At 52.7% G+C, this 16,747-nt stretch overlaps 2 protein-coding genes across 2 annotated transcripts; both read right to left on the reverse strand.

The window, feature by feature from the left end:
* Window positions 1-1,776: 1,776 nt before the first annotated feature.
* Window positions 1,777-9,509, reverse strand: Hmx2 (H6 family homeobox 2). Its single transcript, XM_021169009.3, has 3 exons — window positions 9,433-9,509; window positions 3,742-4,010; window positions 1,777-2,888 (listed from the first exon to the last, which is right to left on the reverse strand). The coding sequence occupies exons 2-3, from the start codon at window positions 4,007-4,009 to the stop codon at window positions 2,335-2,337; spliced, it is 822 nt and encodes a 273-aa protein (XP_021024668.1). The 5' UTR covers window position 4,010; window positions 9,433-9,509; the 3' UTR covers window positions 1,777-2,334.
* Window positions 9,510-13,719: 4,210 nt separating this feature from the next.
* Window positions 13,720-15,401, reverse strand: Hmx3 (H6 family homeobox 3). The gene is made up of 2 exons (XM_021168944.2): window positions 15,002-15,401; window positions 13,720-14,390 (listed from the first exon to the last, which is right to left on the reverse strand). Exons 1-2 carry the CDS (start codon window positions 15,399-15,401, stop codon window positions 13,720-13,722), a joined length of 1,071 nt encoding a protein of 356 aa, XP_021024603.1.
* Between the last annotated feature and the right edge of the window lie 1,346 nt (window positions 15,402-16,747).

Genomic DNA, 16,747 nt, shown 5'->3' on the forward strand with positions numbered 1-16,747 from the left:
CCCTAAAACATTATGAGCAAACTCAAGTCATTAATGCCGACAGTGACAGGAGGAGGAGGTCACTGCCTATGGAGAAAGCCATCCTGAAGCAAAGATGGTGACCCAATACTGTTAAGTCCATCATTGAATTGTAATCTGCTGAAAGGCAGATCAAAAGCATCTGAACGGAATATTTTTTTTACAAGACAGTCCTCTGAAGTAATGTGGTTGTTTCTGGGTGGAACACTCAAAGAATGCTGTCAGGGAAAGAATGCAAAGAGGTTATCTGGAGTGAAAACTACGGTGACAGAAAATACGCATATCCAATAAGCAATTGAACACACATATTTAATAAGTAAGAAGAGAACTGATAGACCTCTTTGTGTTCTCCTTTGGACCACCCCAAATTTAGTGTAGGTTCTTAGCACATGTTGAGAGCTCAACAAATACTTATTGAGGTGAACACAGCTAAAATAAAACAAAGGCAAGCGAACCAACCTAGTATTGTCCGGTGCACTCTTGTGTAGCATCCATCTAATGTCACCTAGGAGGAGTTGCAGGTTTTATAAAATATAATGTGTTAAGAAGAAAATAGGCAATATCAGAGCAAATCTCTTCTGCCAGGCATCTTTCACGGAATGATATGGGCCATGTAAACGTTTACATTCTGTGAATTTCTACAAAATGCAAGTCATTTTGATGCCACTTGGCTCAAGTGACCGGTCCTTCAGGCACCAGGTTTTCTTCTGAAGAAAGAAATAGATAGGGCCTTGGCGCTGCAGACTCCTAGCTCTTTGCACCCTGGTCAACCACTGAGGGGAGGCGGGCTGGACCTAATAACTCTACCTGAGGCCTCCTCCAAGCTCCAGACCCATTTCTGACATTTAACAAGGAACAGGTGGATGCTATGAAACATAGAGAAAATACAGTGCTGTGATTTGCATGATCCTGACGAAGCAGTTCTCCGGGTGCAGCGCCTCCCCAACCCTGCATGGTGGCGGGCAGCCGGGCACTGCAATCCTCAGGGCTCAATTCAGAAACAGCTGCTGCGCGTTAGCCAGTGATCCGACCTTTTGGTCACTCACAGTGCAAATTTAACAACTACAAAAAGAAACTAGGGAAGCGCCCGTGTCATCTGCTCCACGAAATTCCTCCAACGAAATCTGACCCTTAGGCATCACTTCCCGCTCTGCGCAGAGCTCTCGCAACTGTGTCACCAGCGGAAGACCCCTGCGAGGGCTGCAAGCCGGTCGCGTGTGGCTCTGGAACCCAAGCGGACACTTTCTCACACCCCACGTTTTACTCCGCGCAGGAGGACGCCAAGAACGCCAAGAGCTCCGGCCTTTCGTGGCGTGCCCAGCTTTCGTCTAGCCCAAAACAGCCCAGTATCAGGGAGATGTTCACCTCCTTGCTTGGCTCATTCCCAGAGGCGACGGGGTCAGCAGCCAGGTTCCTGGCTTTGTCTTTCGCTGCGCAGGGCTGTGGATCTGGATTCCATCTCGAGTGCACCCCAACCCTCACACCTGGGTCGTGGGAACTGTGCTGTTCCGGTAAGCAGCCCCAGTCACGTGCTGCCTGGGCAGCCCCAATATCCCAACCTTTAACCTCTGAGCCCAGCCCCACCCACACGTGGTGAGAGCGGAACCTTGGGGGCTGAACGAGGAGACAGAATCCTGCATGCTCTGGCAAAAAAAGAAAAAAAAAAGGAAAAAAAAAAAAAGAAATCCAGAAACTCCACGCGCTGTCTCGTGGGACAATTAATCCCTTCAAAGTTAGCAACCATGTTTAAAACGTTTTATTTTTTCTCTTTAAAAATATTTACAGATCTGTACTCTCCTCGTTTTGCCCCTACGCATCCTCAAGATGAAGGGAATAAAGAGAAGTGATTAGTTCAACGACCAAAGCCCTAGTTGGTTCGGCTCGGCTGAGCTTGTGTCCTGGCACATTTTCTATATACAGGTGTATATATGGGAGAAAGACTACCTGGTTCTGTTGGTGGTTTTTCTGATGTTTTTTTCTTGCTACTGGTCAAAACCGACCTAATCAAAACCCCCCTTCCCACCACCACCCGAGAGCCTCCCTTCCAAAATAGTTTTCAAACGCGAGTTGGTTTGGTTTTGTGTAGAAAGCAGGTGCTCTGGCGTGAGGAATGCAGATAAATACTCAAAACAAAACAAAACAAAAAGTAGGAAAGAGGCCATAAATAAGACATAACGAATACACATGGTGTATTTCTTAATATTTCTGGACACGCGCCGCTCTGCTCCGGAGCTCTGCGAAGGATCCCGACCGGGCCGGGCTATGCAGGCAGCTGCAGGCGACCAAGGGCGTCCCGGGAGCCGGCGGGCGAGCATGTCAGTAGTCAAGCTTGTTGTACAGGTTGTAGAGCGGTAAGGCCGAGAGATTGCTGCTCGGGTAATAAAGCGGCGCCGGGAAGGCCAGAGAGCGCGGCACCGGCACTCGCAGCAGCGAACTGTCCCGAAACACGAGCGGCATGCCCACGAGAGTCTGCGCCGACGCGTGTGCCATGTTGGCTGCCTCCAGCTCGGCCGAGAGCTGCCGCTTCCACTTGTTGCGGCGATTCTGGAACCAAGTCTTAACCTGGGTCTCGGTGAGCTGCAGGCTGGAGGCGAGGCAAGCGCGCTCCGAGCTGCTCAGGTAGCGTTTCATGTCGAAGGTGGACTCGAGCTGGTACACTTGGCTGCGGGAGAAGACGGTGCGCGTCTTCTTCTTGGCCGCTCCGGCTTGGCGCTCCGCACCGCCGTCCCGTGGCCGCTCCGGGCCCGGAGAAGGCGAGCCCGCCGGCAAAAGCCTCTCCTTCTCTTCCTTAAAGTCCGGGTGAGAAGGAGAAAGGAAAGGCGTGCGCTCCGAGGCCGCAGGCCCTGCGCTTCCGCTGCCCTTGGGGGTACCTGAAGAGTGAGCACAAACAGAATGGCCATGGAGTTGATGAGCCTTGAAGACTCTCAGCTCTGCCGGGGACAAGGGGGTTGACTGACGCCTGCATCCTTGATTCCCCTATTGCTAACCCTTTCCTTTTCTACTGCGTCCTGCTAGCGCCCAAAGTCCAGAGCCTCGGCCTTTCAAAGCAACAGAAGAGGGTTCCATATAATCCGAGCTTGAGGGTCTCCTTCCACTCTTATAAAAGTAAACGTGGTAACGGGTCTGGAGTGGGGACATTAATACCATTTTTAAAAGGTGATTTTTGCCTTTGAGGACTGAGCTCTACAAGGTAGCATCATTTTACAGGCCGTTTTCTTTGAGAGTCGGGCTAATTTTATACATAACTCCTTGGCTGTCCTCCGTTAGCTTTTACCTCTCTGAAACTCAGCACTGTCAATCATTTTAGAGTACTAATCACTTCGAGAAGAGACCAAGAGAAGGGAAAGGACATAGAGCCTGCAGGACTGACAGAACACCCAAACCAGACCTGCAGAACTAAGTCAGGACAGAAAGTACCCGGCGTGCGAAACCATTTTGGCCAGCATTGTGTACCGCCCGCAGAGTTCCTGGCCCACTCCAGTTCACCCTCCTTCCCCTTACCCAGTCTTCCCCTTACCGCCCCAATATTCCTCTACTTCTCCCCAGCGCCGGCCCTTCCGGCCCTTTCGAGAATGCACCATGGGTGCGTAGTCCCCTCCCCTTAGCCTGGACCACTAGCGGCCCGGCTGTGACCGCGGGATTCCCTGCTCCGAGTCTCCGACAATCACACACCGCATAGGTTCACGCTCACTCGGGGCCAGACTCCCGACCTGCGATCCTTACCCAGGCAAGGGAAAGGGATGGGGGTATGGTGCTTAGGGCTTGGCTCCTTGGGGCCGTGCGGATCTGGGCAGAAGCAAGCCGGAGCCTTCCAACCTTCCTCCGGCTCCTCCTCCTCCGAGGACACAGACAGGCTGCGTTTCCTGGCTGGCCACCCGGCGGGCTCCCGCGGTGCCTCGGAGGGGCCCCCGCCCAGGATGGACTGGATGGTGAAGCTGGAGACGCCACCGGCCGCCGGACATCCCTTCCCCACATCTTCCTTGCTGCCCATCCTGGGTTCATAAGAAATCGGAGGAAACCAAGAACTCCCTTTAGAGCGGGTCTGGGTGGAAGGTGGTGCGGGCAGGCGGGCGGGGGGAGGGGCGGGAGGGAAAGCAAGGGGAGGGGGCTACGAGGCTGGCGAGGCGTCCCTTCTGCTCCAGGACGCGCAGGCACCGGACCGCTGTGCGCGGGTCCCTGCCGGCCGGGCTCTGGGTGAGCCCGCCCAGCCCCGGTGCCAATGTCCCTTCCTCGTTTGACAACTCCACCGGTCTCCAGCGACGCGGAGGCTGCGCGGCCTCATTTGCATAGAGGTTACCCGGCCGCGGCCAATCGCAGCGCCGCGGAGCGGCCCCGGAATTTTTTAAAAAGCTGGGGCCGAGCTCGCAGCACCGGGAAGCTCCCGGAGCAAGCCTAGACGCGCACCCGCATCAGCTCTGTCCAGCCCGTAACATCTGGGGCTGAAGGCAGCTTAGATTGCAGCCTGTGTTCCTGGTCTTTACCCTGCCTCTCCAGAAACGAGAATAGCGCCCGGGGTCGAGCTGGTGGGGCTCTCTCACATCCAAGATGCACACCATAGGCTGCTGCCACCCTCCCCAGCCCTCAACCCCTTCCAGCCTCTTGGGAACTAACAGCGCTCTAACAGTCTGTGGCTCAGAGAGACGCCTTCTCGGCTGGGAGACACAGGAGCAAAGAAATTCTACAGCTCTGGACCTGCAGACCCCACTGGCTAAAGGGACCGTAGGATTTTGGAAACAGAGTAGCCCCCAGATGTCCCGAGGTTCGGCTCACATTCCAGCAAACGCCTTTTGCACTATGCGAACTTGAACAAGTCTGGTCCCAGTAGAAGCATCCCTGCCCTCTGGCAAACTTCTTAGTGTCTCCTGCCCCCATTCTCTGGTGGTGATGATGTGTCAGCTAGAAACCTATAAACTCTCAGAGTGCAGAATAGTTATTTCCTAATCCTTGACCGAATACCACACAGCTCGCCTTCCCACACTGCAGCTAAACTCGTTTACTTTATTTTGCTGGTAAATACTGGCGGTCTCAAAATGGCTACGTTGCTTCTGGAAGGAAGCAAAGTAGGTAGGTATAGGGACTTTTTAGAATTGGACAGGATCCTGTTAAATATAGGTAGGGTGTCTTTGGGCAAGATATGTACACTTTCCACGCCTCGTTTTCCCTATCCTAAAATTGTTTGGAGCGTTGCTTTCCTTTCAGAGGTCAAGGTGCAGCTCTATAAAACCTGACTCTCTCCTTCCTTCTTGTGGCCTCTCCCTGAGCCCTGACTCTTGCTTGTTTAATCCCTAGAGCACCTGTTACCTGATCTAGAGTCATCTCAACAAAGCAAGCAAAGGGATTTGAGGCGACAGTTATCTACACAAGCTTTATGGAAAGGAACGAGATCCAAAGCTTCCAGCTTGGCTGCACCCTTAAGGTCCCGGAAACCCTGTTTCCTTCCTTAGACACATGCCAGAAGATCCAAGAGTGAAGAGAGACTGTCGAGTAGGTCCCCACAAATGTCCAGCCTGTACCGTGACGGTGCAGTTCCTCGCCTGCACCGCTCCCGGATTATTGAGTAAAGCGCTTATAATATCATTAGCCTCAGTGAGTTACCGACTGCGGCCCTGCCCGTGGCAGAACTCTCCCTACTTAACTCCTCAAAGGGCTCGTTAATGGGCTAATTGATTAGGGGTCGGTGGCGCAGCCGGGACAGGGGCAGGGGAGGGAGCGGAGGGCCAGGAGGCAGCTCGCCCAGGGCCGGGAGGCTGGCGAGGGGCAGGTGCCGGCCTCCGTCACCGCATTAACCTCTTCAGGGCTCTGCGGCGGGGTCGAGACACATTACAAATGGTCAGCTTTAATCATGGTGTCAGCTCATTAACCCGGAAGGACCCGGCGCTGAAATACAATTTGTGCGTCCTGCTCTGCGCGGCCGTGGCACAAGCTCCGAAGCCTCATCACAGCAGGTCCAGCGCGCTCCCGCGGAGGTAGAGGAGGAGATTCCAGAAAGAAACGTTCAAACTCATGCACTAACCCTTGGCTTTTCAAAAGCACACTTATCTGGGCCGTGTCGTCGAAGCTAGAGCCAAATCAATACCACAAGAGGACTGTCTGGACAATTGGAGGGTCAGAGCCAGCTATAGGGATTGTAGGAAAATCATAGTGGAGGAGAAAGAGTTAAGTCGTTCTGAGCTAGAAAGGATCTGGGGCTGTGAACACGTTGGGGACATCTCATTTTAACTACAGCAAACATGACTCAGATCTTTACCGCCATTGTACAGACGTGGAAACTGAGGCGCTGGAAAATAAGAATTTAGCCAAGTAATGGAAACAAGCTTGCGCTCAGGGTTGTTTCCCTGCCGCTACTGTGCTCTTGGGAGAGAATAGGAAGAGAAGCCGGCAAAAGCGACAAACTTGGAGAATAACAGCCTTAAGAGTTAAACAACCCCCACCCCCACCCCCACCCCTACCCTCAGATCCCAGGGCTCAAAATGGGATCAAGCACTTAAAAGGGTTTAAGGCGGTGAGAGGTGACTTCTGAGGAAGGTCTCAGAGCAAAGCCCAACAGGGCACATTACTGAAGATGCAAGTCTAAGACCAGAAACCTATGAGACATCGTGACCAAACTTCTCTCCCGGGCTGATTTGGGACTTTGAAGGCAGCCTTTTGCCTATTCTGTTCCTCTGCTCAGAGGGTGTTGTCCACAGAGGGATGCTTGCTTCAAGCCCCGACCAGCTAGCCATTAAAGGACACATGCACTCTCATCTAAACACTTGTTTACCCATACACATTGAACTAGCAAATCACACACAACAGAAACAAAGGGACACACACTCTCAGACACAGCACAGAGAACACACTAAGCTAGTTAAGTGAGTGGGGGTGGTGGGTACAAGAGGCTTGAAGACCTTCCTCTGACTGGTCACCTCTCATCCCACTCATTCCACTTAGTCATTCTACTCTCATTCTACTAGGCCATAGGGAGGGACTGGAAAGAATAAAATAGCAACACCCCACCTCCTCTTTCAGACTCCTGGGGACTTAGACTTCACTAAGTGTGTAGATAAGGGCCAGAGCCTTTTGAGTCCCACACCCCTCTGGTACACACTCCAAGAAACCTTCAGCTACAGTTCTCTCGACCAAGTTGATCAATCCTTCAGCTTAGTACACCCCCACTTGGCCCCACCCATTGAGTCTCCAGATAGCTCCTCCCTTCCCTGTGTCTCTCCGGTTTAATGGACACCCTAGGAAGTTGCTTTTCAGAATTTTGGGGGCAGGGGGGCTTGAGTCTCCTCTCCATAAGGGTTAGGCACAAACCCGGTTCCAAGGAATGATAAACCTTTCCAGACTGAAAGAACACTTAAAGTTTAGGTCCTGAGATTATGTGGCTGCTCAATATTAAAGCGGCCCAGAGCAAACTTGCGGAGGAGCCTAATAAAAATTGATCCTCTCTGCTCTGCGGCAGTTGGGAAATAGGCTGGCCGAGCCTGGTAATAGTGGAAGAAGGCTCCCTCCGAAATGACAGATGAAGTCATAAACAAGTTTGATCTTGGAATCAAGCTTCGATAAATATTAAACACAGTCTCGCCCCCGCCCCTTTCAACGAGTGGATTATGATATATGGCGCGTCCAAACTTTAAAATAAGGAAATACCAGAGAAAATGATCTCAATAAATTTTCTAAGTATAAACGTTGATTATGTTTCGATTTTCATTCAAGGGCCTCTGCTGTTCGTTCTTTGGTGCAAATGACATCTCACAATAGGCTTTTGGGGAAAAGGGCTCCCTACTTGAAAAAGAGAACCCCAGAGGTGTACAATTTATGTAATCTGTGGCTGGAAAATGAATTGTGTAATTTATTGGAAAACAGAAAGTCATGAAGATTGGATCAGCATAGCCTAGTCCCGACACCCCCCCCTCCCACATCCATCAAGTTCCAATTAGAAGCCTAACCAGAGAGCTTTAATGGGTTTCCAATCTAGTAGCCTGATAGACTCATCAATTCCTCTGGGAGAAATTAAGAAAATCGAGCGCCCCTTGGCGACTGAGTGTCATTCCTTTCTGCAACTATATGTCAAATTAAAAACACAATTAAAATTTAAACTGTTTCAATCAAAGGGTGCCCTGCAACCTATGTTTCACTTAATGGAACTTGGATGAAAATCTGATGCTTGTACTCCATCACCGAGGGGGGTGAGGGTGGTGAAGGAACTCTCTTGAGAGAGGATTCTTTCTATATCTTTAAGACTTTAGTGCTGGGGTGAGGGACACCAGATGACTCCACCTCACTGCTCCTGACTCAATGATGGGCGCCTCTCTTCTCCTACACCTTTTCCTTGGCTCACTTCTCCAGGCACCAGAACCAGAAAGAACTCTTTTGCCACCTCAGCGCCCAGACTTTGCACTCCCCTCCATGGACTAGTAAGCTAGCATAGCCAGTGAGCACTTCCTTCCTGGAGGCAAGAAGCATCAAGCATCAATATTCTCCCCAGTCGTCATGCCCAGTCATGCCCAGTCATGGGTGGGAGTTAGAAGGAGTCTCATGCAGATCAATAGATCAGGTTGGGACTATGGTTGTAGTCTAGAACCCTACCTCCTTGGCACCCCCTTCCCCCTCCCACCTCACTGTTGGTTCTCACAGTTTTCACAAAAGAAGAGAAATCAAGTGAAGTTCAAATCTTCATCCTAGATCCCAGAGGGAAGCACTAGGCAGTGCTTGCTAATATGTAAGGCATAGTTATGTCGAGGGGTGCCTCTTTCACCCTCCCTGTTTGGATGATAAAAGGTCAACATCATCTGCTCCAGCAAGGAAAGACCCGGTGTGTACTCAACTGGGTACACTTTTCAGACGTGTGCACGCTGGTGGAGTCGGTGGCTAGCACCCTAAAGTCAGGGAGGGCCTATAAACATTGCCTGGTAGCTGGTAGAGAGTGAGCAGGAGAAAAACAGGAAGTGCTAGGCAGATGGCTCCTTTAAGGTCAAACAAATGCTTGTGTGAGCGTAGTCCCCTGGGTCTTCCTAGCTGCCTCCAGGATTTCTGTGGATCTGACCACCCTTGATGCCTTGGCTCAGTTTCCTAGGCACTTTGCAGAGTTAGAGTTTGGGCTACTGAAAGGGGACAGTCACAGTGCAAGCTAAAGTGAAATAAAATGAGGTCTTTGAAGTGGTCAAGGGCCCATCCAGTAAAGGCTAGAGCCCCACCCCAACCACCACCCCACCCAAGGACTCTGGAAGACAGTTCAGCTATCCCATGGGTTGAGAGAGATTGGAAGCGGGGATACTGACACCATAGTCAAAAGGATGTTACATCCCTAGTGTTACAGCCCCAGAAGCTTCCAGATTGAGCAGACTTAGAGACTCCTGGAACCTCCCTTCTCTCCCTCTCCCCAGTTGCCCAGTACAGGATGGCTTCAGAAAAGACATAAATCTCACCCACCTTTCCACCTCCTTCTCCTTCTCCCCAGCTCCACTTCTAGTTTCCCAGGCAAGGAGAGGCAGGTGCTCTGGGGTTCCCTCCTTGTGGTCTCTGACTTTGACCTACGGAGGGGACATACCCCCTTAGGAATGAGCCCCAGTGGCTGGGTTACCATTTATATATCTTGCTGCTGTTTGATGTACACACATCTACTCTATTTACTACCAAATAAAAGAAATACATCTGTGTTGCCAACAGAAACAGTTCACAGGCTGGCTCTGAGCTCTCCCAGGGCCTGAAGGCACTCAGAGGTGCTTGGAACTCTGTGGGGACTCCTTATAGTCTTGGCACACAGGACTGTGAGGGTCCCTGGTAGAGGGGTGGTGAGGTTAGGCTAATTTGACCACGTGGCTTGTGATGAAACTCCAGGAACCACCTGCCACCTGGGGAATTTTCAGGCTATGCAACTGAGATGGGTGGGTAAATGCCCTGTTCCTACCCATCTGTGCTATCCACTCTCAATTCAGCTTAGCCAGGGACCATTGGAGAAAACCAGCCACCTGGAGTCGCTTTGAGCAAAGCCCATGACTCTGTGTATGCTCTAAGCGATCAGAATGATGCTAAAAACCACAAACTGTGAGCAGGTGTGTTGGGCTACTTTGGATCGCCATGTGTGCTGTGTCAAGTGAGTGTATTTTGTGTTATTTGTGAACATCCATCTATTTGGTGGCCACTGTAGAAGGTTTCGTTGACCAGAGAGCATTGACTGGTGTTGAGAGTGGGTGCAGGACTGTAGGTAGGACAGAGAGAAAACTTCCAGGTTCCACAACCTGAAGGTGGTACAAGGATAAAATAGGAGGTGCCCACTCAGCATCCTGAAACAGGAAAGTGTGGCTGCCCTGAACTCTCCTAAGGAAAGTCCACAGGGATTTCAGGAGGACTTGTTACTCTCCCTACAAGTCTTCTTGGTAATTGGCTCTGGAAAGTCCTGGGAATCTTTTCAAAGACTACATATGAGAAGACAACCAGCTCTCTGGTCCTGTACTGGGTTTCTTCTGACAGCAAGGTCCACTGTGCCCCACTCAGAGCGGCACCAGTATTCCATAATGTCACAGGCTTCCTCCTCAAACACTGAACATGGGAGAAACCCATCAGGACCCCACTGGGCTGGAAGATGGTATGAACACCGGCCATCATTCTTCAGAGCTGCACTGTGGCCCTGGGGTGAGAGGTACCAGCCCGGAGCAGCAAAGCTCCCAAGCTCCCACGCAGGAAGAAAAGTGAAGCCAAGGGGCCTCCCACAAAGGATAAACTACACTTGTGGAGAACCAGTTACATCTTGACTTTCAAAAGACTGGGTCAGTCAAGAACCGTTTTCTGGAATCCAAACAAATAAAGAAGTATTTTCTTGGCTTTTGATAACATCGTGCTCTGGCTGTAAAATCTGAGGACATGTTTGCTATTGCAACATTATTTTTAATGAACTGTTACTGGCCTGTCCCGCAGTTAGTATTGCCAACAGTAAAAGGCATCACTCTGTTTTCAGGCAACACAGGGAACAACATATTTTGACCCCGATATTCTGTTTATTTTTCATTTACGACACATGCCCTCGTTTTTATTCCAAACCAGAGGAAAATAAAGGCAGATCTATCTTCACTGAAGTCCAGGCTAAAATTTTGCCACAAATACCTACACTGGTTTATTTGGGGCCAGTTTTCCATCAACAGAAAAAAAAAAAAACCGGTAGTTGCGTTTCAGCCACAGTAGAATCAATTGTGGCGATTGAGTTGGAGGAGCCTGGCAGCACAGTAGGAGAAAAGAGCGCGTGTACAGGCGCTCCCCAGTGGTTGTGTCCTGCGTGTGGCAATCCTCTCTGAAATCTCGGCCATTGCTTGCTTAGTTCTTCAGCTCCAAAAGAACAGGGCCTGGAGTATGATCGGGACACACACACACACACACACACACACACACACACACACACACACACACACCACAGAGCTTGAAGTCAGGCATGCATGCTGAATTGGCAAGGGGCATCTAAACACCTACTTCCTTCGTTCCCTATTAGGCCAGTTCTAAGCTGTCTTGGAATGCCTTGCCTCTCTGGTGCTGAGAACCAAGGGTGAAGTAGCCTAAGGAAAAAAGGCTTCTAGGCCCTGGCTAAAACAGGTGGGTGGAGATGGGCTAGCTATCTGTTGGGGCAGCTTTGAGAACCAATGGGCATAGAAAGCCTGGTTGGGGGAACCAGTCAACTCCAGTCCTTTCTCAGCCAGTGGCACATCTTCTACAAGGTCTACACTGGGTGCTTGAATTTCTCCCAGCTCAGCTGTCTCCCTGTCCTAGAAGTGGTAACTCCTTGTCCATCTATCTCAAGGACTGTTAGGTTTAATGACCTGCCTCAAGATTCAGCAGAACTCCAAGCTTTGTGCTCCCTTCTTTTCCCCAATACCCCTGCGGACAATCACAGGCACCACAATCTTAGACAGACATCTTAGGGATATCCAGTCCAGCTCTTGAATGAACCCTGGCTTGAAGAAAGAATGCAAGCTTTAGCTTTTTCTTGGGAAATACCACCTGCCTTTAAGCTCAGGGTCATTTTGCTCAAATTTGCAAGCTGAACATAAACCTGGATCTTTATACCTTTCCCATGCCTCATTCTTCCTTGCTCTGACGAGGGCCTTTCAAGCAGCAGAAGATACAGAGGAAAGAACGCCCTTGGTCCTGAACAAAGCCACCCCTGTCTCCTCTGCCGGCTGGATTATAGGGGCGTGAGTGCAGGTCAGACTTAGCACAAGAGGTAGTCAGAGAGCGAGGCAAGGAGAGTTTCCCTGCTCACCTGCTCCCAGGCGGTGAAAGCATCCAAGTTACACACTCTGGCAACATGAAAGGCTTATTTTTTTCTTTTTAATTAATTCGATTCCACAATAACATTAAGTGTAACAATATTTTGTGGAGTTTTGTTTTGTTTTCTTATAAAGGGACTGAACTCCGGCAGAGGACAGGGAGGGAGGGGGGAAACAGACGAATGAAAACAACAGAACAACAGGTGTAGCCAACAGGGAACCAGAGCAAGGTGCCCGGTTGAGTTGGGGGATTTTACAAGAAAACTGTACAGTTATCAAATAAGTTAAGATTCTCCTACGTTGATTGTCCTTCACTTAAAGCGCTCCACTCTGCCTAGCTCACTCCTCGCTACCTACCTTGCTTTCTTCCTTCCCCCTCTCCTGCTTAATCTTCCCTCTACATTAATGATTATGCTGTGGTGTGGTGGTCTTTATCCCAGCAGAGGAAGGGGCGGGGCTTGAGGGAAATTTTGTACAATATTGCACAGGCCAAAGCACAACGGTTGTTGCAAAGTAAAAAAACAAAACAAAAGAAAACAAAAAAAACCGGGAGAGGATAAAATGTAATTTTTTTCTACAAAAAAAAAGTGAGAGAGAGAGAGAGAGAGAGAGAGAGAAGGAGAGAGAGAGAGAGAAGGAGAAGAAACCAACGTCTCAAGCAGGTAAAGTAGTAATAGTGATATTACCACTAAATAAATTCGAGGAATAAGTAAGACCACTGCCACTCAGCCAGATATGAAGCTGGTACAGGTCTGGATTTGAGGCTTTTGTGTTTTCCCTTTAAACATTTTGGTTAGTGAATTCTTCAGTCACAAACGGAGATAAATGAAGTTGACTGCCACAGGCAGGCCAAGTGAGGATCTTACCAGAGGCCGCTCAGATTTTGGAAGGGGGGTGGTGGATAACTGATTGGGTGTGGGGAAAGAACCACACCCAGAAATCCAGAATAAATATGGATTCGATATGAATTCTCTCTCTCTCTCTCTCTCTCTCTCTCTCTCTCTCTCTCGGGACTTTGAAAATAGTTCCTCAGAAAAATGAATAAACTAAAAAAAAAAAGTTGAATTTTTCGCTTATTTTCCTTCTGTAAAAACACACCCTCTCCCACCCCCCAGCCATAGAGCAATGGTAATTTAAGGGGAGATCTGAACTTTTTTTTTTTTTAAAAAAGAACTTTCAATTGGAAGTTTTGACCTGGTAATTTTGTCGTTCCCCCCTGCCCCACCCCGTTTTCTCTCAATGGTAAGCAAAACCAAAAATAAGAGGAGAAGCGCCTCAAATTCATAGGAATTAATTGCACGGAAAATGCATTGCAAATACTTACAAAATGCTATTGGGGGGTGGGAGGCAAGGCAGTGAGCCCAAGGTCGCTGGCCACAGCCCGGTACCCGCGGCCCGGCCCAGTCTCCTCCGGGGTCCCCGAAAGGTGGCCGGGTGCTCACTCCCTGTCCCCTGTCCCATCTCACACCGGCCGTAGTAGGGGCACGGACGAGACCACCGGGTGAGAGTAGTAGACTGGGTGCGGGAAGGTGAGCAGCGGCTGGCTGACTGGCACCGGTGCCCCCGCAGCCGCTGCCGCCCCCTCGGCCGCAGAGTTCTCGTGGTAGAGGATGGGCACGCGGACGATGCGCTGCGCAGCGGCGTGGCTCAGGTTGGCCGCCTCCAGCTCGGCCGCCAGCTGTCGCTTCCACTTGTTGCGGCGATTCTGGAACCAGATCTTGACCTGCGTCTCGGTGAGGTGAAGCGACGCGGCCAGGCCGGCGCGCTCCGAGCTGCTCAGGTAGCGTTTCATGTCGAATGTGGACTCGAGCTGGAAGACCTGGCTGCGCGAGAAGACGGTGCGCGTCTTCTTTTTGCGGCACGCCGGCTTCTTCTCGGGACTCTCGGCGCCCGCCTTCCAGTCCTCTGAGCCCGGTGTCGCCGCAGTCGCCCCCACGGTCGTCCCGGCCGCGCCAGGCACCGCCTCGCCTTCTTTTTTGCCTTCCTCCGAGTCGCTCTCTTCCAGAATGATCTCGTCCGGGCTCTTGGAGTCCAGCTCCTTGTGGTCGGGGTCAGCCTTGAGCAGAGGCTCCGGGGAGTCTCGATCTGTGCCGGACGCAGGGGAGGAGTCTCGCAGGAGGGCCTTTTCCGAGGCTGGGGAGACAGACAAACGGACACACACACAAGCACAGCGACACGGCCTTGAGCGAGGCGGGGATCTGGGAGCACCAAGCGCAACCCACACGTTGGCCTCAGGCTTCTGGCCCTGGGCCTCGGTTCTCCCGTGTCCCCGCTGGGCTGCAGTGAGGCAGAAAGACCTAAGATCTCCTCGCCTTTCTAGGACTGGCCAGGCAATGGTGGCATCAGGGCCGGTCCTTTTATCTCACGTCTCCCATGCCAGGGGTCAGCGGGAAAATTCTCCACTGCTAAGGTTCAATCCTGCCTTCCAGGCCTAGTTCCTCCCCCCCCCCCCCCCCCAAGGCCATCCCAAGCCACCCATTCCTGCTGGAGGCCAATTTTTTCCGGGCATCGCAGAGCCCGGGCCTCCAACTCCACTTCTTTTCTCAGCAAGTGGGATTGGATTCCGTGGCCTCGTAGCCAAGCGGCGCAGGAAAGATGCTGGCTAGAGGCCGAAGGAAGTTAACCAAAACTCGGGTTGGCAGGTGTCGGGGCATCCCTAACTGCAGTGACACCATCTCTGAGAGGGGATGGGGCCGGCCCACAGGGAAAGAAGGGAGAACAAAAGTTCAAAGAGAGCTCGGTACCTTCTGGTCGCGGGAGGTGACCGCCGGCGGGGGTCAGGGTGTAGGGGTACCACCAGGCCGGGGAGCGCTCCAGGTAGTGCGCGGGCAGGGCAAACCTCTGCGCTGGGATCTCAAAGCGGGGGAAAGCCAGGTCGCCCACCTGCGAGAGCGCGAAGCCCGCGGCGCCCTCCAGGGCACCTTTGGCTGCGGCGGCCGCAGCGGCGGCGGCGGCGGCCGCAGCCGAGGCCGGCGCAAAGAGCGTTCGTGGGGGCGGCTGAGGCTTCGGGGGCGGCCGGTGATGGTCTCCGTTGAGCAGGTTCCTGATGGAGAACGGGGATTCCTTGGGCGCGGGAGGTTGGGGCGGTGGCTGCGGGGGCGGCGCGCTGGCAGTGCCCGAGGCGTCCGGCCCGGGCTCCGGCATGGTCCCCAGTCCTCCGGGTCCCACGGAGGGCGGGAGCGGGACAGGCGGGCGGCGGGGCGAGCAGGCTAGGGGCCGGAAATCAGACCATAAACGGAACTCAACTACGGGGCTCAAAGTCGGGGGCCGCCCCGGGCGCGAATCGAGCCGCGGGAGGGCGGGGTGGGGACCGGGCCGGGGCGGGCTCGCATGGGGGAGGGGTCCAGAGGGGCGGGGAGCGGACCTGCCTCTGCGCCGAGGGAGCGAGGGGGCCGGTAGGAGCTGCGGCTCCCCGGGAGGAGGCTGCGAGAGCGGTCCCCGGCTTGGGGATGCGTCAATCCGGCGCCGGATGCTAATGATGAAATCAAAATGTCATCCAAGTTAAATGCGGGGAGTATACGGCGATTGGGCGCGTACAATGGCAAATGGGATTAGGCCGGCCAAGGCGCAGCCGAGCCCAGGCCCCGCAGCCGCCTCCTCTACCGCCCCCTCCTCGCCTTCCCTCGGATTTTGGCGCTTTGGCTTCGGGCTATGAGAGCCCGCCTGTTATTGGCTTTATATAGTCCAATTAGGCAGCAAATGAGGACAAACCTATTAGCACAAAAGGATATTGGCTCTCGCTAAAGAGGCACTCTGAGAGCTCCCACCAAGCGGGAGGCGCGCAAGGGACCTCAAGAAGGAGACGCCCCCGGCGGGCCGGAGCGCACGGACCTGCTCCAGTCTGGAGCAAGCACCTCCCTCTACCCCCTGCAGCTCGGCCGCGGGCTCGCTGCTGTCCGGTCTGCCTGAGGGGGAGGGGCAGAGCAGGCTGGTCTGGGTCACCTCGGGGTTATCCGCGCTAGCAGCCGCCGCTCTCCCACCCCTCCCGGCCTGGCAGAGGCCAGCTGCCCCACGCGGCTGGAAAGCCTTGGCCCTGAGGGTCCAGGAAGTAGGGCGCCTCCCCGGCCCCGAAAGAACTCAGTACTTTCTTTCCCCAAACCTGCTAATCAGGGTGCGGTCAAGAAGAGCTTCCCCGCTCTTCCTCTAGTCGAGAGTCTGCCGGTTTAGGAATCCGCGTAGCCTTGGCCTTTAATCCTGAAAACGGATGAGTGATTCTGAATCTTTCGGGAGTAGGAGTTGGGTATGCGGCTCTGTGCACGCGCTTCCCCTGTGCAACTGTCGGGGTAGCGGTGTTTCCACACTGACAACTATACTCCGAAGGACACCGCTCTTTTCTGGGTGACTGTGTCCACGGCTCAAAGATCAACTTTAAGCCTGCGATCTGAACACAGCACTTTTCCCCCAAAGGGTGGCATTTGGAACTGCTTAATGCTTTAATATAGGCGCCAAGAACCGAAGGCGCAGAAGACTACCCTGGCAACGACACCTGC

Source organism: Mus caroli, unplaced genomic scaffold, assembly GCF_978045245.1.
Source record: "Mus caroli unplaced genomic scaffold, Mus_caroli_1 scaffold_8, whole genome shotgun sequence".
Taxonomy (NCBI): domain Eukaryota; kingdom Metazoa; phylum Chordata; class Mammalia; order Rodentia; family Muridae; genus Mus; species Mus caroli.